The sequence below is a fragment of the Fistularia commersonii genome, chromosome 22, assembly GCF_037954325.1.
Source record: "Fistularia commersonii isolate RoL2024-O1a breed Wild chromosome 22, RoL_Fcom_v1.0, whole genome shotgun sequence".
Lineage (NCBI taxonomy): Eukaryota > Metazoa > Chordata > Actinopteri > Syngnathiformes > Fistulariidae > Fistularia > Fistularia commersonii.
In genome coordinates this window covers 13,572,212-13,595,122 of record NC_141305.1, presented here as the reverse complement: position 1 = coordinate 13,595,122, position 22,911 = coordinate 13,572,212, and the positions used below count along the sequence as shown (strand labels likewise).

The following is a 22,911-nucleotide window of genomic DNA, read 5'->3' as shown; positions in this document are numbered from 1 at the left end:
TTGCTGGGATGGTCCTTTTTCTCTGCCTGCCTTCAACTTCTTAAACCATATTTAAATGCGGGGCCTGTGTTCATTCTTATCTCACTTTTTATTGGCTTGCCATCCACAATTTGCAGCAAATGGACAACCCCCCTTCATTTTCTTCTCTCCTCCCCCCCTCCCTCTTTTCCTCTCATACTCCCTTCCTCTCATTACTCTCTCTCTCTCTCACTGCCTCTCTCTTACCAGCCTTGAGGCGTCCCGTTTCAGCTCCTTCGCTTTCAGTCACAATGCTGTGAAGAGGGTGAATAGGTGGGGGGCGTTTAAGAGAGCAGTAGGTGGGAGTAGTGTCTGACCGCAGAGGTTCTACTGTTTAAGAGAAAGGGAATTCTCCCTTCCATTCACTCTTCTCCTCCCTTTTCTAACTGGCTGTGCAACATCAGCCGGCTCTCTGGGTGGACTCCAGTGAGACTCCACTAGAGGAGAACACAGGGAAGATGACAGAGCTGTCAACGCTCTGAAAGATACAGACTGCTGAGAACATTAGTCAGGCTGCCTGATAAGGTTCTCGTCAGTATCGCCTCTGCTTCCATATCCTAATCAGTGAAGAGCCCAGGGCTTTTTGAGCGTGAGGTAAGTCTCCTCTTTACCTGAATTGCCAGCGTGCTTGAATGGGCCGGTTGTTTTGCCTAATTAAAATGAAACTGATGTGCCAAGTTGTACAACTTCACATGTCCAACAAGGCTTTTTAAACTTGTAAATGAGTTGAAAACTCGACTTTTTAGCCACGTGTGTGCTCCGCACAAGAATAATTTCTAAATATCAGTTTATAATGTCTTGAAAAGGTCGCTTTTTATTTCGACATCTTCGAGTTTGATTACATCTTCTTCTTCTTCTTCTATAAATAAGTGACCTATCAAACATGAAAATCACCCCCCCTTGATGATTAATTCAAAATCTAAAATTAACCTGACTCATTTGCTAATTGTCTTACCTGTCAAGCTGCTTTATAAATGGCCCAAAAATGTAAAGATGATTTTAATCAAAAACTGCAGTTGACTGATTTCCCATTTCCCACATTTTCTTTTCCCATTCTTTCCCATTGGTATGCAATGCACCTCTGCTGACCGTGCCGATTTAACCTTCAAAAATGATTTCCGTTCATCAAAGCAGCTCCTGTAATCCCGCCTCATGTTTCACAAGTGAGGACTTCAGAGATGGGCTTCATTCTGCACTTTACTGCACACCTGGGTGCCAATTAGATTTTTGTGTCGTGTTTTGTGTTTTTACAAACGCTTTTGTGTTTTGGGGCCAAATCAGATTAAAGTGTATGATGATCCACTGTGTTATTCTGCTCCTATTGACACAGAGTTTTTGTGTTTTTTGGATTTGAGAGTGGAAATGCCTAAGGTTTGGGTGTATTTATGTGAGTGTGTGTGCTTCCTGCCGGAGTGGGTCCAGCTGTATACTTTATGGTTGCCAGCAACAGTAGGCTTGTGTAACCCAGGAAACAGACAGCTGCTCTGCATTAGATGCTGCTGGTTGGTTCCTCTCACAGATCTCCAGCAAAGACACTGCAGGCTGTAAATTGGCAGCCGTGCTCACTGTTTGTCTCTGTGTGCTCCCTCATGTCTCCCATCTCCAGGTTCATATGTTTGTCAGCAGAGTACCACAGGAGGGAAGCAAACTGGCAAACAGGAATGATGTTTGATGGATTAGTAAATAAACTGGCATTCACTGATATGGGTGTTAGGTGGCTTGGATCATTAATGGAGAGCATCCAACCTCTGCTACAGCCTGTCTGATATATCAGACAATATTGGCTTTCAAACATATGATCGGATTGAACGGTCCAATCTGGAATCAATAAAGTATGTCGGTCTGTAAGTCTGCCTGTTTCTCTGATTGTCTGCCAGCCTTCCTATCCGTCTACCGTCTATCTGCGTTTTTGCTGACGACTGCGTAAAAGAAAGACATTTTCTATGGCGCGTCAGCTTACAACGACAAGACTAAATCGTATTTATGCAATTAACGTATGTATGCCATTGTCAAGGCATCCGTTTTTTTCAAGGGGGTATTACATCTTGAGTCCTTTTTCTATACTTTATGTTCAGGGAATATTGCACAGGGTATCTATAATATTTTGTACACCATGATTTTTTTCTTTTCATTTTCATTCAACTTTAAAAACAAAACACAACTGAATATTAAAATAAATGGACGGAGACACGCCACCTCTGCTGTTAAAAGCATTCATGCTGGACACCCACTGCCATGTAGAGGATCGGACCGTTTAACAGCATAGGAGGATTACCGAGTCAGCAAACTCCCTGGATATAATAGGATTCTCAGGACAGTTGATACTTTTACTATCATTAGGAAACATGTGTGGTGTGAAGTTGAAAAGGCTTTATTTTTCATCCCAAACATCAGGTTGATAACGTCCACCTGAAATAGGAAAAATCTCACGGTGGAGACAAAGTACATTACAGGGCATGATATTGGTTTCTTGTGGGCACGAAAAGGCAAATAACTTATAATACTGTTTCAGATAAAGTATATGAAAGTCTGACTAGTCAGACACTAAAGCCGGTTCCTAGTAAAGCAATTGGAATTATAGCAAAACTAATCGGTGGGTTGGATCAGGAAATCGTTTTCCGTTTACAGTTTCAATTTTTTTATTTGTGTGAGTGTGTGATGCTACTGTTTATAAAATGCACAAGCTTCCACTGCAGTGTTTACGGCCTAATGTGTTGGAAAAAGTGCCTATGCCAGTTTGAGTGAAGAAACTGTTGCTAATGCAAACATTCTTCAGTCCTCATTAGCAGCTCTTGAACACAAGTTTCACAGATTAATTCCCCTGGGGAAAGTCAAAAAGCAAGGGTTAATGTGTTAAACGTGTACGTCGGTGGGAGCAGTGTATGAGGTGTCTTGCAATGGAGAGACCGACAGGATAGCAAGGCAGCATCTGCTGGATGGCAATTGTGCATGATGAGATGATGCAAATACCATGAAGAAGCATGTTCCAGAAGCTGAACATCCTGGCTCGCTGGACGCTGGTCAAGTAAATATCTGTCATTTGATTATCATTATCGTGTTCATCAGTTGCATCAGTTTCTCCCTTTTTTAGCCACGTTTTGGGTTTCTGCTCTGGGACTACCTCTACTTTGCAAGGCCACTTGCCATTGCTAGAGGGTTGTCTAAACCTCGGGCTTGATGCTTTATGGGACTTGGGCAACACTTATGCGTGGTGACACTTAGGATAACTACTGGGAAATAAGGTTTGTTTGGACAGCTGTAAGTTTTGAACATGTGCCCTACAAAGCGACATTAGAGGGTGACTGTCTTTAACCCCACTTAGTTCCTCCACTGGCGATAGAAAGCAAACAACAATTGTGTGTTTTCATGATGACCCATGCTGTGTAACACTCGGGAGACATGCTGAGATGTTTTGGCTGAATGTCATCTTTAATTCAGGCTGATAGAGACTCCCATCCTGCCCTTGTCTTTGTTCCTCTTTCTAGACAATGCCCTCTAAAAATGTCTATTAACTGTGGGGACCCTTTTTTTCAATTTGCAATGCCATAATTTATGAGTATTAATCTTCAGATGATTTTCACCTGGCGTATATCGTTCAGTGAACCACATGCAGACCAGATGGTTTGCAACACCTGGACCAAGAAAACCTGAAGGCACACAGCACCATAAAACTTGAGACAAAATGTTCAGAAAGGGAATTCAGGTTGTAAATGGAGAGGTTACACTTTAGTCTGGTGGAGCATCAACCAGTAAAACATTTTTATAATTTAGTGTTGGCCGACTGTACTTTCTATTACATTTGACTCATTATGGAGGAGAGTCCATTCACTTCACATATGCTCAACATCCCATTTTATCTCCAAATATTTTTAATAAGTCCATTCATTCTTAAACTCAAGTGAATTTTGAAAGATTACATGGAAGACAGGTTCAACTTCTTTTCTACATTTGCCTGATGTTGGAACAAGCATACGTGGGGTTTGGAAAGCCCACCAAATGTCTCTGTTATCCACATAGAAGTCGTCAGTCCCAGTCAGGCTCAGTCAAATTAGCAGCCATCATTTAACAAAGACCAACCCTCAAAGAATTGAGGGCCGTGTTTTAAGCATCCCAGATGGTTTTTAATGTTTCTCTGATGCTAATGTGCAGAGGGAAATGAGTGAAAGTCTCAGTAGCTAAGAGATCCGGGATGCCTTTGTATTGGCCAGTCCTCCATTTGAGGCAGCCAATGGATGAACACATGTGGCAGACACTGTGCCGTGACACTTTGCCTCCTCCAGTGACCTTGCACATTGGAATGCATGAGCCATAATGTTCTTGGAACAAGATGGGGGCCCTTTGAGAGAGGCAGACAATTTAAATTGGAGAAAATGGTAGAAAAAAGTGAAGCCAATGAGTAGCCGACCCCAGGGACCGGGGTCATTAGGCTCATACAAGTGTCTGAATGCACAGCACTCCCAATTTGGACATGCAACACGCTTCAGGCTTTCATCACAGACAAGGACAAACAGATGTCCCAGTATCACAGCCAACTTGCTTGCTTCTATTTCTAGTGGAGTGAAAAAAAATTCCCATTATCCTTTTTGAATGGAAGATACCAGTAATCCTCCAATGAAACTGGGTGACAAATGCACCCATGAAAATTAGTCATGTGTATATTCAGCATTTTTCTGACCATAAGCATCTTTGCATTCTTGATGAATTCAACTCATTGATGAGTTCAGTGTGGTATTCTGTATTCTGTAATTTCATTCTGTATGGATTGACGTCTATTTTCCAGTATTAAAGATCCAGAAAGATCTGCTTGAGTGACGTGATTCAAAGCCAGGATTGTTGGGAAATCTTCAGTGATCTTTTTTTGGACCATAAAAAAGAGCCAGACAATGGTTTGTTGAATTTTTGGGGGATAGAATAACAATTACATCTCCAAACTCATAACATGTGCTATTTTTGAGACACTTCTAGTAGTTTCTCAACTACTGTGTGACTACAGCATGTCTGAATTTCTTGGAATTGATCTGACATAAAACTCGATCGATCAATTTTCTGTATAGACCTTTATGTCCTTTGTTTTGTCCGAGGCGGTTTTCACATCTGACCTCAGAGATCTGACCAAACAACAATTCTGAAGGATCTAGGTTAAAAAATGGTTTTGCCGCTATCTCTCAGCTCGTGCTTCAAATGAGCCTGCTTTCAGAGTTTTACCGTTTCTGTGTATCTAGCAGTAGTCAGTACAAGTTAACGCTAAAAAAGTTAGCAGTCATGCAAAACAAGTCAAGCAAAAGCTTTAATGTTATTTTGAGAGGATTCCACTTACACCAGACAGATGATCATCTGAGACGGAAGGTGTTATCTACACGGTAAGCTTGGAGGTCAATGAGTCTTAGAAGCTGAAATTGACACTGGTGTAGCATAATGTCATGCAGCCAGGTAGCCAGATTCTAATAGTAATTGTAGTGCAGAATGAAAGAAGAGAGGAGCCTTGCAGAAAAGAAGATGGGAATTACAGCTGTCTCGAAAAACCAGCAGGTGAATGAGACGTAAAGGCCGCTCACTCGCCTGCAATGCCTCCACGCCACATGGGGCTTAGACTGATAAACAGTAGGTCACCATTACCCAGAATGTAAAAAAAAAAAAAGATTAGCATCCAGCTTATCCATCTATACTAGGAGAGAAGAGCAGCGTGAAACGGAGGCATTGCTGGGAAGGGCCATAAAGAATATTGATGGGCTTTACAGCAAACCTCGAGTTAAAACACAATATGGCACTGAATTGAGTTCTGACAGACCCAGTGAGCACTGTCACCTAAACATCCATTTTCTTTGTATCTTGTGCCACAGAAGGAAATTGGTTTGGGCTTTAGAAATGGAGTTGTTGGGGCAGTATCACTCAGACATGTCAACTGTGGCTTGATATCACTGCCGCGTATCTCTGAGCGTGAGTCTCTGCAGTGCTTTCTCTCGGACGAACCGTATAGTGTTTCTACTGGTGTCTCAGATCCAGTGTGTTGAGGGGCTTATCATCCTTGAACACACCAACCCCCACCTTTCCCTTACTATCTGTGTCATCGGACCCAACGGGGTCACAGAAAGGAGCCAATGAGCACAGCGCCAGCTTGATGAGACTTGTCTTCTTTTCATCCATCAAAAACCCTTTATACCCAATCCTCTCTCAGTGTAAAGAAGCGACTTGATAATATTATCTTTCTATATGATACATAGTGATGACTGCCTTCAGTCAGATGTGAAGTGGAAAATATTTTATTTCCCTCAAGAAAAACCAATAACTAGTCCCTGATTGTTTTTTGGGAGCCTTGACCAGTGTGAAGTAGTCTATCAATTTTATCTAGGTCATCAAGTATAACTTGTGTAAAAAAAGTCTTCTTCTTCCTCTCAATATCCATTCAATATCACAACTTTCCACAGAACAAGCCATTTGCCCTAGTCTTTAAAAATACTCTTTTCCGAGTTCTACGGAAAAAAAAACAAAACATTTCTTTACACAAAAAAATCTACCCTCTGACACAAATGGCACTTGTTTCAATTTAGGTCAACATTTATATGAGAGGGATTTGTTCCGTACCTCATAATTCATATTAATAAATGAACGCCATCATTTCTCATACAAATATTTTGTCAGGTTGACTATAAACAATAAGAAGAATATCATCTTGAAGTTAAGTTAGAATGAGGAAAAAGGACTCGAGACTTATCCAACCACTCATAAAGCTGAAAATGATTAACGACACAAAGATAGAAAGATGCACCGCTGAAGTTTGAGACATGGGTCTGATTCTAGCACACAGGACAAATTATTCCATAAAGCTGACTCAATTCTTGAAGAAACAGGCAAAGATCAAAATTGTTATGGGACTTCGATTACTCTTTGAAGCGTTCTCTGACCTCTTGAAGCATATTTTGCGATGAATGTCAGAAAAGATGGGGGTGGGAAGCTGCAGACTTGCCTGCGCCCATAAGCTATTACTTAATGTCTTTGCTGGAAAATTTCAGAGCACCAGTTCGACCGAATCTTGCACTCAGTCTTGAAGTACCCATCAATTTCTTTCACATAAAATGCAATCACAGGCTTGTTTTCTCCTCTCTTTGACCGATAACTGACTACTTTTTTTCGTCATACTGTCAGCATTTGTGTAGTTCAGCACAATAGTAATGGCTGAATCTGTCATAAAAGGCCAAAAAGAAAATGGTGCAGGACTCTCAGAGGTGATAAAATTTGACAAACCTTTTCTGAGAACCAGAAACAAGTGTGCCATCAATCGAAGACCAGCTCAAGCTAGATATCCTCCTGGAAATTAATTTCTCTGTTTAATTACAATAACTCACAGCCATATTGCTTTCCTCAGCAACTAACTGTCTCTCTGGCATTGACCTTGATGGAGATAAAGGTCCCAAACCAATACTCACCCCATCTAGCTGAGCTTTCACCTGGCAAACAACTTAAATTAGATAAATATTTTTTATCTTTATGGTCATTTCTCTTTAAGATGGTATTGGGGTTTTTCTGATGATTCTTAGGGTGTCCATAGCCAAGGCCAATTCTGTGGCCACTCATCACACACACACACACACACACACACACACACACACACACACACACACACACACACACACACACACACACACACAGAGTCCCATCACTGGATCTTAAGGTGAAAAGAAACCCAGACAATAACCCTTCATTCAGTCCTCAAATCAATGACCCAGATTTGGATGCTGTACCAAAGAATACAAGCTGATTTTTTGTCATGGGTGACCTACAAAACTATGCTAGCTTGATAAATTCTTCACAAATGAAAAGAAAGCGTGTGCATCCTATCAGACCTGTTTAACATATATCCTGGGACTTGAGTTGTAGCTGTAGTTGTTGAATATTCACAGCTTTTACACATCAAATGGGGCATGTCGCTTCATTATTCAGTTTGTTTGTTGTCAAGATATCAGACAGATGTGTGTTGTCTTCAGCATTTGCCGGGGAGCAAATTTCTCTTTTTCACTTCTCCTTTGATGGAAAAACATCAAATTGTACATCCATGTTCTTTTTAAAATAAACCTACATCCAATGCAGTGGTATTTCAGCCATTGGAGATATCAGCCTTTACTGATTTATCTCAGACCTGACATATGGTGGAGTCACTGAAAAAGGTGAACTGCAGCGATGATTAAGTTTGCCAGCATGAGGCCGTGGCTGAGTTGGAGAGGCACCCTGACATCTGCCTAGGAAGTCTCCCCAGACAGAAAGTCTGCTCATCAATCTTTAAGCCCACTGGAAGCAAAAATGAAAAAGACAGAGAGGCAATAGGTGGAAATAAATTCATCATCTACTACATCCTGCATCATGGTAGCATTATTACTAATGTGGATAGAGCATGACAATGTGATGTGTTTGTATGGAGCATCTAATAGCATGCAAAGGTTAGCTGACTGGTCTGTCCTGGTTTTTCTCTTATCTTGATCCGCTTTCTTTCACCTTTATATGAAATTAAGACAACCTAACTGATTTACCGATGAATTAGAGTTCATGAGTTACACAACTAAAGAGAAAAAAACATCATGCGGCACAGAGGAAGCACAGCACAATGCTAATTTATCAAATACCTTCAGAAGGTGGATCTGCATGATTTGATATTCACACAATGCAAGTTAGAAATAGTGATTGTAGCGGCATCTCAAAATTGAATGCACTGTATACATATGCCTTATTTCAATTAGTTTACTTTGATCAGAGTTGATATATATGGGAACCAAAGCCCTGTACTCGAAAGTGGAGTTGTTTGGCCTTCCTTGTCAATAACACTTCAACCTTCAAATTCAAAGGTTTTATTTTTTTAAATAACATGAATTTTAGCACTTAGCTGTATAACCAGATATTGTAGTTAGACGGACATGTTTGATAGGTTATCCTGTATGGCTATCAGTTATTGATCTGCACTTTCAGGCAAGCCTGTTGTAACTGACACCGGCAATGAGGCAAATGGAATTCATGACACTGAAACAAAACATGCCTGTAGTTCTTTCAAGATGGCAATGTACACTCCAAATATAATGTGAAGAATTGCAGGGATCTTTGTGAAATATCCAATGTTTCCTGCCGAATGTATTGTATGCCCGCAACACTTTCCAGAGCAAACCTACAGCCTTGATGAATGTACATCTCTGCATTTTGGTGTTGGTATGAAAATACAATCAAAGATGAAGTGGTGACTTTGCAGTGCATATCATCCATTTACGATCCTCAAATCAACCCTCAAATAATTGTACTAATTTAAAATCAGGGATACACTATCCATCCATCCATCCATCCATCCATCCATCCATCCATCCATCAGTTGTCATTGGTTGAGAAGCGGGGTACACCCTGGACCGGTTACCATCACAGAGCCACATATAGAGACAAACAAACATTCACTCTCTCATTCGGATATCTCAGCAATATTTCCAATTAACCTTCAGCATGTTTTCAGACTGTGAAAGGAAACCGGAGATAACAGCAAGAGTGAATAGGCAAACTCCTGTGGGAATCAAAGCAGGGAGCTTCATGCTGTGAGGGGCAAATGACAACCACTGTGCCCCCATGCCTCGCCAGGGAGGGACAATACAAATTGAATTCCATTGTAACAACGAACTGGTCTACTGACCAGGAATCATCCCATTAAAATGTGTGAGTTTCATGACTGAAAATGTCATAAATATGTGAGGTCTGTCTGAATTTTTTGGTGACTCCCTCGTTCAGTTTAAGCGGATCAATGATCTGGTTTCAGCCAGATAGCTAGTGACAAACGATGCCCTTCAAAAGCTCTCAACACTCAAGAGTATTGCTTCATGTGTTGTGGCTAAATCTTCCTTGGTTTCTCAGACTTCTATAATATAACTCCTCATTTTTCTGCACAATCACTTCGCCAATTTAGAATTGCCTTATTGGTCTACCACATATCAAGTCCTGTGAGGCAAGTCTCACCACCTGGCAGCCATTCTGGTAACACCACTCCCCAGAGTGTTATTTAAGACAAAGCCCCTGTCTAAATGAATGAGAGAAAGCCATAACTGCACTTATTTGCCCCTGGGGCATAAAAATGAATACAATGGATCAACAGTCATAACTAATCAGTCAAAACCAAGCAGAATGCTCCCAGGATGCAATTGAACAGTTTAATCTGCCAATTCATCACGACAGTTCAGTGGTCCGTTTTCAGAATGACAAGGCTTCAGAATTTCCAATTCAAAACCTACTGTTTTGAATCAGGCTGTTTAGGGTAAGGTATAAAGGTTTTCTTAAATTAAAAGGTTTTACATCTCATTTTGCTTCTATTACTCAGTTGAAGCACTTTTTTAAACTGATATTCATTGCCGGGAGTAATATTTTTTTGTATACAAGCATTTCAAGGAATGTTAAATCAGGCTTTTTGCCAGAGCCCACGGACTGAGAAAAATCTGATTCAGGGTTAGGGTTAGAGTTACATTGTGAACAAAAGTCTGTTACTTCTATTGCTGAAAAACTGAACAAAGTTAATTGCATATTTCTGATTATTAATGACTGTATCCGGGTCATATTACAATAATCCTGAAAAAAGTCTGTTGTGTTGGAGTATAGCACAGTAGTGTAACAGTTGTCAACCCCACCCTGGTTTGAGTCTAAGGGGGCTCTTTCTGTGTGTAGTTTCCACGTTTTTCCTTTGCCTGCACCGGTTTTCTCCAGGTTTTCCAAATTGCCCCAAGTCTGAATATATGTGGTTAATTAAACAGTATTTTGAACAGTAAATTGTTGCCGTTGTGAATGAGACAATGAATGGTTGTGTGTCCCATATATGTGGCCCAGCAATTGACTGTTGACTGGTCCTGGTTAGAACCTCCCTGTCACCCAATATCAGGTGTTTACTGGCTCCAGTTAACAGCGCAGATCTCATTGCAAGATAAATCCTATGGAAAATAAATAAATGAATGGATGAGCAGTTGAATGATATTGGAATCTTACTATTATGCAAAGCTGTCTTTTCTGCAACAAGAAAAAACACTGAGTCATAATTTTCTATCAGAACACAAGCTCTACTTTTAATGTATAGATGATGAATATCATCATTAGTTGGATGTACTCTAGTTTTTTTTTTACCTCTTCCCCTTGGCTTTTTTTCCAAGTTTTGAAAGTTTCAAGTAAAGTAGATAGCTGATATGAAAAAAAGTATCGAACTATTTCATAGCCTCACCTTGTCATATCTGATACATGTAGACGGTAGTGTTGCCCGAGCCAAAGATTTTCACTCAAAGCCAGCTTTGGTCTGTCAAGGTTGCCTTGTTCGGAGGACCATGTGGTGAGCAGCCAGCCTTTAAAGCAAGAAAGCCAACCATCCGCCCTGAACTAAAACCTTAGCAGCAACTCAAAGCAATTTTCTGGCTATTTTGTCGATTTAATCCTTAGTTTGTGACGCTTGGCCACAGCACTGTGGTGTTAGTGGAGGGTTCGCAAAGATGTGCGACATAGTGTGTGAGTGAGTACGAAGAAAAGGCGTCTTGACCCCCGAGGCTGAGATTGGCAAGTCCATCAGCAAGCAATATTATCAGTTTTTCAGCCTCCCCATCATAAAGGTGACCATCCTCTCCCGCGTATTCAGGAATGGGTGGGAGTGGGAAAGTGGTGTGGAACCTGTGAGGTCCTGCGACACAGAACTCATCTTTCAGTTTGCCATTGCATATAAGGCCTGAAGATCAAAACTAGTTTCCTCACATATTACCTCAGGGGTGTCAGACTCATTTTAGCTCAGGGGCAACATGGGGGAAAATCTATTCTAAGGTGGGCCGGCTCGGTAAAATCATGACATATGAACTACTGTTACGTAGCTATTGTTCAATTCACTGCTCAAACCTGGTATCTTTTAGCTTTGCGAACCGGATTAAACCTGTTCACGGTCCTAATCCGGCCCACGTGCCTTGAGTTTGACACCCCTGTATTACCTGATAACTGTCAGCCTTCCTGTTCCTTCACACTGGAGATGGCCATAGAGGATTCATGATGATATGTGAATATTAAACAGCTTCATACATATTCAAAGACATACAGCCTCATATCTGCTTATATAGACATTTTCTTGTTTACCATTAACAGCTGCTATTTAGTTTTGAAGCATCCAAGCCACATACTAAATGTATCAAAGGTAGAAAATGATTGAGGTCAGCATTTTTGAGAAGGTGGGATGAAAAGTTCACTCATATAAACTCTGAGTCTTACACAAAGTTGATTTTCCTGTTTCCAAAACTGAATGAACAAGTTACCTCACTATTTTTGCAAAATGGCAAAATTATCCATATGGTTTATGCTCATATAAAACACCAGAAAAGGTTTTAAAAATGCCCTTTGTTCTAATTTTTTCCACTATAAGGACAAGAAGAATTATGTTTCAGTTGTTTGGTGAAGGCGGCGAGTCTCATGTTACAGGACTGATCCCACTGGCCGTCAGGAAGGCAGTAGGAATGCTGACATGCCATTTTGCAGGTAGCAGAAAAGTTGTAGACCTCTGTGCTTTACAGGCAGCTCACAGATGGTCTAACCACACATCAGTATTAATGTGTCAGCTTGAGGAGAAAGGTGGAGACTCCTTGTTTTGCAGGTGTTATAAGGCTGTTAATGGTTTCACTTGTCTAAACATGACCAAAAATTAAAGTCACCAAGGTAAAAGACAGTTTGCACGGTAATTGCTACCATTGGTACTCAAGGGAATTGTGAGAAGAATGGCTCAGTGTCATCTGCTAAGTGTATGTCTCTTCAACTGAAAGAAATGCACTAAAACGGCTGAGAGATGATGACAGTATGGGCAGCAGTCTTTGGGCAAAGGTGGCATGGGGGGGTTAGTTGCTTGTTGGTGGAATCGTGGAATATTTCTCAAGTGTCTGTTGCGGAATTGAAAGTTTACTGTCTTAAAAGACTGGGGTTAAACCATGTGTTTACGAGAGTGTGTGTCCGAGTAGAAAGGGAATGCTCTTAGTGAGCCCAGTCTAGGCTGAGATTTTACAAAGACTGGATCTTCAATCTTGAGACTGAAAATACTTGGAAAAGACTCATGGAAATCTGCAACTAGATTCTTTCAGACTTTTTTTTTTCCCCACCATGCAATGTTTTCACTGTGTATTTTTGCAGAGCCTCTGCCATTTCAGTCCATTGCTTGTCCTTCTTCACTTGGTCACGATATGTTGGAGGATTTACATTATACATGTTGGGCTGTTGTGCCCAAAGCTCCACCATCCACTCCTCTCTCTGGACAGTCCATGATGGTTGGGATGTTTGCAAAGAAATGTTATCTCTCAACCAATACTGGTCTGACAATTTTTGTCAATCAGGTTTCCTTTTTCCATTTTTCTCGGAGCGCATCAATTGGTGGTTGATTATGTTACATCACCAAAAAGACTGAAAGACACGTTTGATATTGTCATGAGCCCCAAGACAAGGAAAAGACTGATCTACAACTGCTCTAAGACTGTAAGATTACCACCTAACACTTATTACCAAGATGATGGGAGCATGCTGCAACTCTAGTTAGACTCCAGTAAGACTCTTTAGATTTCCTTTCAACTTTCAGTTGTAAGTCCAAGGTGTAACTCATCCCATGTCTTCCCACTTGGAGTTGTAAAGCCGTTTTTTTTTTTAATCTGACGACCTAAGAATTCACAGTGTAAGATGTTATCAGAAATGCAAAGAAAACATTGTGGAATGACAAAAAAAAATCATTGTTATTTTCAAAATTGGAAGTTCAAGGTTAGAGCACATTGTGCTTGATTTTTCATTACCATTACCCCAAGAGCCATTTTGGGGCCCCATGACCACAAATATGCCCACAACAAGTGATTTGACATCAAGCCATCAAATTGGGGCAAATAGGTATCTGAACACAGTAGTGAACATGCATCTGTTTCTGAGTAGATGTCTTTGTTGGATTGGATTACTGATCCGCTTTCTATTTCTATTTTCTTCAACAGAAGGTCTCCAAACAAGAACATCGTATTTGATATCTGGATAGCCTAAACCCTTCTCCCAAGTGGCAGTGCATCATCATGAGGATGAGAGGCCTTTTGTTAGGCTGTGTGACTATGGTCCTGTTCCTCCAGCTGACCACAGCTGGTCTGGTAAAGAAGGTGATCAGGCACCGCAGAGAGTCTCTGATGCCTAAGCAAACACATGAGAATCTCACACTGCCCAACCCGGATCAGCCAGTTGTGTTCAATCATGTCTACAACATCAATGTCCCATCTACATCCCTTTGCTCCGTGGACCTTGAGTCTCCTGGCGACACCGAGCCCAAACACAAGAGCGGACAGATGAACATGCAAAACACGGAGCACATGGAACACACAGTGGATGGTGACAATCAGATAGTTTTCACCCACCGTATTAATATTCCCAAGCAAGCTTGCGGCTGTGACAACCAGCTGTCAGACATCAAAGATATTCTGAACAGGCTGGAGATGTTGGAGTCAGAGCTGTCTAGTCTGAGGGAGCAGTGCAGCAGTGGGTCAGGATGTTGCGGAGCGCAAGCAACAGGTAGGTATTCTTCACTGTCTGTGTTGATTTTATTATATACTGCTCAAAAAAATAAAGGGAACACTTGAACAACACAATGTAACTCCAAGTCAATCACACTTCTGTGAAATCATAGTGTCCACGCAGGAAGCAACACAGATTCATTTTGACTTGTTTTAAGGACATTACATCAAAGTTGGATCAGCCTGGAGTTTGTTTTTACACTTTAATTTTGAGTGTGATTCCTAATCCAGACCTCCATGGGTTGATACAATTGATTTCCATTGATCATTTTTGTGTGATTTTGTTGTCAGCACATTCAACTGTGTAAAGAGCAAAGTATTTCATAAGAATATTTCATTCATTTAGATCTAGGATGTGTTTTTTTAAGTGTTCCCTTTATTTTTTTGAGCGGTGTAGTTTGCCTGAAAGGAGAATTTAAGGAGAGGTTGTAAATTCCATATCCATTGAAAACTGATATGAAACGGAAGTAATTTCAAAACCAATTACCACATGCTTTCAACTGAAAACTGAATATTATTAATGCAAAGTCTGATTATTTTCCTTTGGGCTGTTCCCTTCAGGGGTCGCCACAGTGATAGTCCCCTTCCCTCCCCTCCCCTTCTCTCACGCCAACTAACTTCTTGTTGTCTACGTCACTACATCCCTAAATGTCCTCTTCGGTCTTCCTCTAGACCTCATGTCTGGTAGTTCCAAGCCCAGCATCGATCCACCCCAATTTTTTCTATCGTACTGTACATATCCAAACTATTACCATCTGGCCTCATCTATCATGTGCTGTCCTTCTGATGGACTCATTCCTGATCCTATCCATCTTCCCCACTCTGAAAGAGACCCTCAACATCCTCATCTCTCCTGCCTCTAGCGCTTCGTCCTGTCTTTTCCTTTATACCCCTATTTCTAAACCATACATCGCAAATACCATTCCTTTAATTCTTGCGAATACTGAGTTTTTCAAACACATTCCCAAATTATTTTCTCCACCCGTTCCTATCAGCATGAACACTCAAGCAAAGTACTTCTCATAATCTTTATTTCAATGAAGTCTGGATTAAAGGTTTAATTGCAAAATACATACAATGGAATTATTTTGTACCAAGTAGTTATATCTGGCTTGCTCTCCAAGCACACCAAACAGTGTTTAAAAAAACAAAAACAAGGCAGTCATTTTTAAAATGATAAAATGTTCAGTGCATTCCCTATGCTCTGTTTGTTAAAATGGGCTTAAAACCTTGAGTCGAGAAATATAAGGTTGCATAAGGTGGTACATTTTTCACTCTTATAATAATAAAAAGTAAAAAATAAAATAAAAATAAAAAAGTACATAAAGAATGTTTCCCTTTTCCTGTTATGTTATGTCATGATAATTTGTGCCAATACAATTCTTATCATAGCTATTGCACCAAATTGAAGTAGGAAAGACCCCTTGAAACCAAGCCAGTCTTGAATAACAAACTCCTCTTTGGTTTATTTGATGGTTTCAAGACACGAAACACTGATCGTCAAAAAAGAAGATATCCATAGAAGTAGTAATGTCTTTGAAAACCAAGCATTTTCTTTTGTTGATTTGATACACATTATGTGACTGTTCTCTGCATTGTGAAAATAGTTTGACCTCTTCACACTAAAATAATTCCTTTGCAAACAATCTTTCAACAAAAGGAAACAATTTCATTCATTGAAAAAGGTGGTTCTAGAACTTTATAGTTATAAAGTTATTTAATATAACTATTTCTAAATATAATAAATATGACTATTTCTTTTTGTCGGGAAAGGTAAATCTATTAAGATAAAGTGCAAGCTCTGTGCTACATTAACAAGGACTGGAATGCAATCGCTCTTCCAAATTCACATAAATGCCTCGAAGCAGGGCTTATTTGTTTGGAGGTAATGCTGATCTTTTAATTTTCTTGATATGATGGCAAATTGCCTTAAAGAACAAGGCCGGACAATCGTGCACACACACTGGTTTGCTGACACTGAAACCGTTTATGACTGCCCAAATTCCTATGCTTCCCTCCTCTAGGTGAAGTATCCACAAAGCCCTACTGTAACGGACGTGGGAACTGGAGCGCCGACACCTGCAGTTGTGTATGTGAACCTGGATGGAAAGGCCCTAACTGCACAGATCCAGAGTGCCCCAATGACTGCCACGACCAGGGCCGTTGTGTTGATGGGAAATGTGAATGCTTTGAGGGTTTTGGTGGTGACGACTGCAGTATTGAGATATGCTTGCCAGACTGCGGAGAGTACGGCCACTGCTTTCAAGGCACTTGCATCTGTGAGGAGGGGTTCATTGGTGAGGACTGTTCCCAGACAAACTGTCTCAACAACTGTCTGGGCCGCGGCCGCTGCGTGGAAGATGAGTGTGTCTGTAATGAGCCATGGACAGGCTTCGATTGTTCCGAACTTATCTGTCCAAATGATTGCTATGACCGTGGGCGCTGCATCAATGGCACTTGTTACTGTGATGAGGGTTTCACCGGGGAAGACTGTGGGGAACAAACTTGTCCTGGCAACTGCAACAATCGTGGTGTGTGTGTGAACGGCCAATGTGTGTGCCAGTCCGGCTACAGCGGAGATGACTGCTTAAAGCTCACTTGTCCCCAAAACTGCAATGATCGAGGCCATTGCTTCAATGGGAAGTGCATCTGTGACCCAGGATTCGAAGGTGAAGACTGCTCCATCCTCTCCTGTGCTGACAACTGCAGCAACAGGGGCCAGTGCATCAATGGAGAATGTGTATGTGATGATGGTTACCAAGGTGAGGACTGTAGTGAACTTTCCTGCCCCAACAACTGCCTAGACCGAGGGCGCTGCGTAAACGGGCGATGCATTTGCAACAGAGGCTACGGAGGGGAGGACTGCGGCATCAAGATTTGTCCAAAAGATTGCTTGGGACGTGGAGAGTGTGTAGATGGCAAGTGCGTATGCTTTGCCGGCTTTACCGGTAAAGACTGCGGGGAGCTGACCTGTCCCAATGACTGCTTGGGCCGTGGCCGCTGTGTGAATGGACAGTGTATTTGTCACAAAGGTTTCGCTGGTGAGGACTGCGGTGAAAAGACCTGCCCCAAAAACTGTCTTGACAGAGGTTACTGCGTGGATGGCAACTGTGTTTGCTATGAAGGTTTCACTGGGTTGGACTGCTCTGTGCTGACCTGCCCAAGTGACTGCCAGAACCAGGGACGCTGTGAAAATGGAGCGTGTGTCTGCGACGAGGGCTTCATTGGAGAAGACTGCTCTGAGGGTGAGTCTCATCACAATGCCTTAATTTAATGGAAATTGATATTGCCATTAAATTAAATTGAAGAAGTGAAATCTGAGAGCTTCTTTAATTCCATATTTGGTTAATTAAATAGGCAATAAGCGACATCATTAAATCCTTGTGCAAAGTTATCACAAATATCAAAGAAATGGCATCATATGAATTACTGGTGGTACAACCTGTTAAATGTTGTTACCAGCACCATGTCAAAAATGCCTTAGAAAGTGGCTTCTGATCAGTTTGTAGGGGATAACGCTATTGGGCCTGGGAGTTCGTAGGATCACCTTGACAAGAAAAAATCCAACCTGTTAGAACTTGTTCCTCTGATGTTAATGCATTGCGCAGTGTGAAGAGGCTGCGCCCAATGCATGTGTTTCTGTGAGACTGGGTTGTGTAGTACCAGTAGTGTAGGTACTACTAGTATTAGTACAAGTACTAGTAGCTACCAGTAAGTACTAGTAGTTACCAGTAATGAAGAGTAGTAGTCGGATTTTAAAAACAGCTTTTTCCCAATAGCTATACGGACTCTGAATCAATCAATGTCTTGATGTATCGCGTCTGCTAATCATGATTTTCTGTAAGTATTGTTGACGATGGAACTGACACAGGAGAGATGTGAGCATTATGTGCTGTACCGAAAACAAATTCCACCAACGCTGTCGTGTGGCCTGTAATAAATGATTCTGATTCCGATTCCGATAATACATACTATAATCAAGTAAGATAATATTTTAAGTCAACCTAAAATACTAAGCTATAAGTAAACAATGGCTTAAGGGAAAATAGATTTTATGAAACATATCCATGTGCTCCCTCAAAGGGACCACTTTCTCCTTTCACTGGAGAGTGTAGCTGATTCCATACCTGATAAGAGTCTCCAGGGCGTGCATCATTGCAGCAACACAGGCAGCAACCCTTGTATCCAGCCACATTTTTTAAACATTCACCAGAGTTCTTTTCAGCCTTGCTGCTATTTCTGTGAGTGTTGTTCATCTATTGCCTCTAATTGAAACAGATCCTCTCAGTTTCAGTTTTTTCAGCATGCAAACAAAACTGAGCACAGCTGAACAAATTCGCATAGCTGCCTACAGTTTGAGTATAAATGCACCGACAGAGCAACAGTAGCGTACGGGGATAAATGACCACTTGTGTGAAGGGCACTTGTTATTCTGTATGGTGTAGCATTCATGTTGAGTGGGCAGACAATAAAAAAGTATCTGCTCTGCATTGCCTTTCATAACCCCGAGCTTGAAAATTCCGTGTGCAAAGGTCCTGCTTATTTTTTCTTGTTTTTTAATTATTATTTTTTGTGTGTTTCAGTGGCTGGCCAAAAAAAGAATTCCAAATAGAAAACATATTGTAGCGTCCGACCGGACAACAAACTGTTCTTTTATTAGCACAGTTTTGTCCAAAAACCTACAGCTGCTCCAAAAACCTTTTACCTTCGCGCCTCTCAAACCCTCTCACGTGCGCACACCTTGCCCCCTCGCTCTCTCATCCAAAACACATTCACAGCCAACAGGAAAAAACAGAACTTTGAACATTCCTCTCAATTGTACTGCAGGGTTGCTACAATATCAATACAATAGCAAGAGTTTTTTTATGTGCATGGGAATTGACAACCTTTGGATGAACTCAAAAACCAACACAACATTTATAAAGTGCAAAATGAGTGAAATATTTATCCTGGCTTACTTTTGATTACAGCGACATTATCTCTTCTATTAGAATACCACTTGAAAAAAACATTTAGCAGGACTAATTATTCAAGTATCATATTGCCACTTCATTCAGCAACATCTGAAAACCTGCCCTTATCAACATCTGAACCATCCTATAATAATAATAATATATCCTTGTGGGAAATTGGTTCTCTGCAACAAAGCCATCATGCATGAACCATAAGTAGTAGGCTACCAGGGAAGCAATGAGGGCTTCGATGTCTTGCTTGACAACACTTGGACAAGTCAGGAATCGAATCGGGAATATTCGGGTCCAAAGACGATTGCTCGACATCTTGCGCCGCGCCGACGTTTATATCCTTGACATTGACCTTACGTGTCTCTCCACAGTGTCACCACCAAAGGACCTGACGGTGATGGAGGTCACCCCAGAGACAGTGGATCTGTCTTGGGAGAATGAAATGCGTGTTACAGAATACCTGATCACCTACGTTCCAACATCCCCTGGAGGTCTGGAGTTAGATTTGCGTGTGCCTGGGGACCAGAAGATGGCCACTATTCGGGAGCTTGAGCCTGGCATAGAGTATCTGATCAGTGTTTATGCTATTCTCAACAACAAGAGGAGCATCCCTGTTAGTGCAAGGGTGGCAACACGTGAGTAAATGACGGTTTACATAAATTGCAGTTCTTATTTTTTCAGGGGACAGGGAACCTGCGGCATCATACAAATTTAGATCTGCAAATTATCTGCATGTCTCTCTTTTTTCTTTATAAAGCAGAATGATGTCCCTATCAGGCTAAACCTAAAGCCTCCTTTTTTTTCTCTGTCAGAACTCTGACAACGCTTTGCAGGTGATTTATTGGCTATACCTAAAAACATGTCATCGAGGACAAATGAAGATTAAATTATTGAAAGGCATCATTTCACTGCAGTAGATAGTTCTCTGCTAGCATTACGATTGCTCGGTGAATAACCTTTCAGACATCTGTTTGAAAAGGGACTGCCAAAATCAGTTTCTGATCTTCAAGATGAAAATGAATAGAAAATTGGTTTTGAGTCAAAATAAAAATGAATACAGAGTTTATTAATCCTATCAGATCTTCCTGAACCCGAGGGACTAAAATTTAAGGCAATTCGGGAGACATCAGTGGAGGTGCAGTGGGACCCACTGGACATTCCATTCGATGGTTGGAACCTCATCTTCAGAAACACTGTGAGTCTTCTATTACTCTCATTATTATTATTATCATCCACAATTTTTTCTCTGATGGAAAAGGACCAACTATAAGCACCCTGTATAAATTCCCAATGTTTATACACGGGCGCCTGTCTTAATATCCTGTGGAAAATAGCAAGACAGGCTACGATGTACTTCACAGAACATGAAATTGTTGCAAGTCTCGACAGCTCTAATGGGAATGTTGAACTGATAATACTTAATGCAACACTTTATTTCTTGTGGAACCTTTACAAACAGGGTTACCTGGGTCTATTTAAAGCCACAGTCCATTATCCATTATCAACTGTCTATTCTGAAGCCCAAACACCACCCACCGTGCCATTTTTTCCTGCTTTTGCTCTTTACATCTTGCCAGTACTAGCCTTTTTAGCAGTTGATGACCAGTGTTTTTTGCTGCTGGCAGAAAGAGGAGGATGGCGAGATTCTCAACTCTCTAAGCCATCCAGAGACCACCTTTGAGCAGTCAGGCCTGGGTCCTGGCCAGGAGTACGAGGTCAAACTGGAGGTGGTGAAGAACAAGAAACGTGGACCTCCTGCTTCGAAGAGTGTCGTCACAAGTGAGTGGACAAATCCAAGCTGCTTACTGGTTTATCCATCTTTTGTTCTGCAATTGTCAGCTCCATATCAATGCTGTGTGAAGAGAACTATTTTAGCCTCGCACCAGAGGATGGAAGTTAAGGATAGGATCAGCAATGAGTCCATCAGAGGAATGGCATGATGTTTTGGAGACAAGGTCAGAGAAGCCAGACATAAATGGTTGGGTCATGTACAGAGGAGGTATAGAGAATATATTGGTAGACAGTGATGTGCGGTGAGGTTCATTGCTGGTGAGGCACTGACGTCATCAGTCAGATTTACAAACATATGAAACATAGCTTATTCACCATTTTATTGACAGCAATCGATGTGATTTGTTTAAAATATCATATCAGCATTCTTTACATTAAAACTGTAGCATAGAAAAGAGCACATGTGATAAAAAACGTCTCTTACCTTTATTTATAAATGAAGTCCATGCGCAGCTGAGCAGCGCTGAGCGGTTTTCCTTTACCTTAGCATTGTGGATGCTGATGTTGAGTCTGCTGTTCATTCAAAGCCAAATCTATCCTTGACACTCGAATGTTTTCAGTGCAATTTGACTTTGAATGTGAGTGGCCGACCGCTCATGTTTGATTGTCAGAAATTGAGAAAATAATGCTGGAAAAGCACAAAAGGCGCTTTGTGGACATCCACACAGCCAGCCTTTTCGAGTGTACCATTACGTTCGAAAAGACCAAGTCTTCCGTCTCCTTGTCTGAAGCAAATTCCCTTACTTATTATCTCCTGCTTTGACTGAAAGTCCAGTTTAGAAATTTCTTTCAGTTTAGCTATGTAATCCTCCATTTTGGAAATAAAGCCCAGCAAAAGGAAAAAATAACTGGATGGCTGCTCTTGAATTGCTAACTGTTTACAGTAGCTTGCTATTGCAAATTCTAGTATTCTTTAGCCAAGTATCAAAAAGGCTCCCTGGGATCACCAGTGCCCCCTAGCATGAGGCCCCGTCACTGCGTGCCTCACTTAGTGTGTCTTCGCTGCCGCGTTACGATCGCTCGGCACGAGCTACAGCTAAAGTATGGAAATTTAGTTCATATATTAGTTCTTGAAGTGTTTGAAAATTTTAATTGCGACATCCACAGAGACAGCAATATGGTCTCAGACGCATAGCATGGCAGCGCAGTGAGCAGAATCATTGCGCAATCCATAGCGGGCTCCGCTGGCTGCCGTGTCACCACATGTCTCTTCTTCATATTTAAATGCGAAATGTGTTTTTTTTCTCAGCGATTTTGAGAAAAAAAGAAAAAAAATGGTGAAGTAAGATGGAAATTAACTTTTTAATACAAATTACTGAATAAATAGAACCATTCAATTTATTTTTTCATTTTACATTTTTTTTCCCTTGATGCCAGGTGAGGCCCAGCCTCACCTGCCTCTACTGACTGCACGTCACTGTTGGTAGATGGATGCTCAAATCGGAGGTCTCGAGGAAGAGAAGACTGATGGATGCAGTGAGAGAGGATATGAAGGAAGTTGGTCTGAGAGAGGAGAATCCAGAGAATAGGGTTAGATGGAGAAGGTTGATTCGCTGTGGAGACCCCTTAAGGGAAAAACCGGAAGGAGAAGAAGA

General features: G+C 41.2%; 1 protein-coding gene across 2 annotated transcripts in view; it reads left to right on the top strand.

The window, feature by feature from the left end:
- The first annotated feature begins 293 nt into the window (after positions 1-293).
- Positions 294-22,911, top strand: part of tncb (tenascin Cb) — a 57,947-nt gene continuing 35,329 nt past the window's right edge. For both annotated transcript variants that reach the window (XM_086169802.1, XM_086169803.1), the window contains exons 1-6: positions 294-612; positions 13,998-14,559; positions 16,586-17,806; positions 19,897-20,160; positions 20,605-20,720; positions 21,151-21,304. In XM_086169802.1, the coding sequence (XP_086025928.1) occupies positions 14,073-14,559; positions 16,586-17,806; positions 19,897-20,160; positions 20,605-20,720; positions 21,151-21,304 (2,242 nt within the window). In that variant the 5' untranslated portion in view covers positions 294-612; positions 13,998-14,072. The remainder of the gene's footprint in view (positions 613-13,997; positions 14,560-16,585; positions 17,807-19,896; positions 20,161-20,604; positions 20,721-21,150; positions 21,305-22,911) is intronic.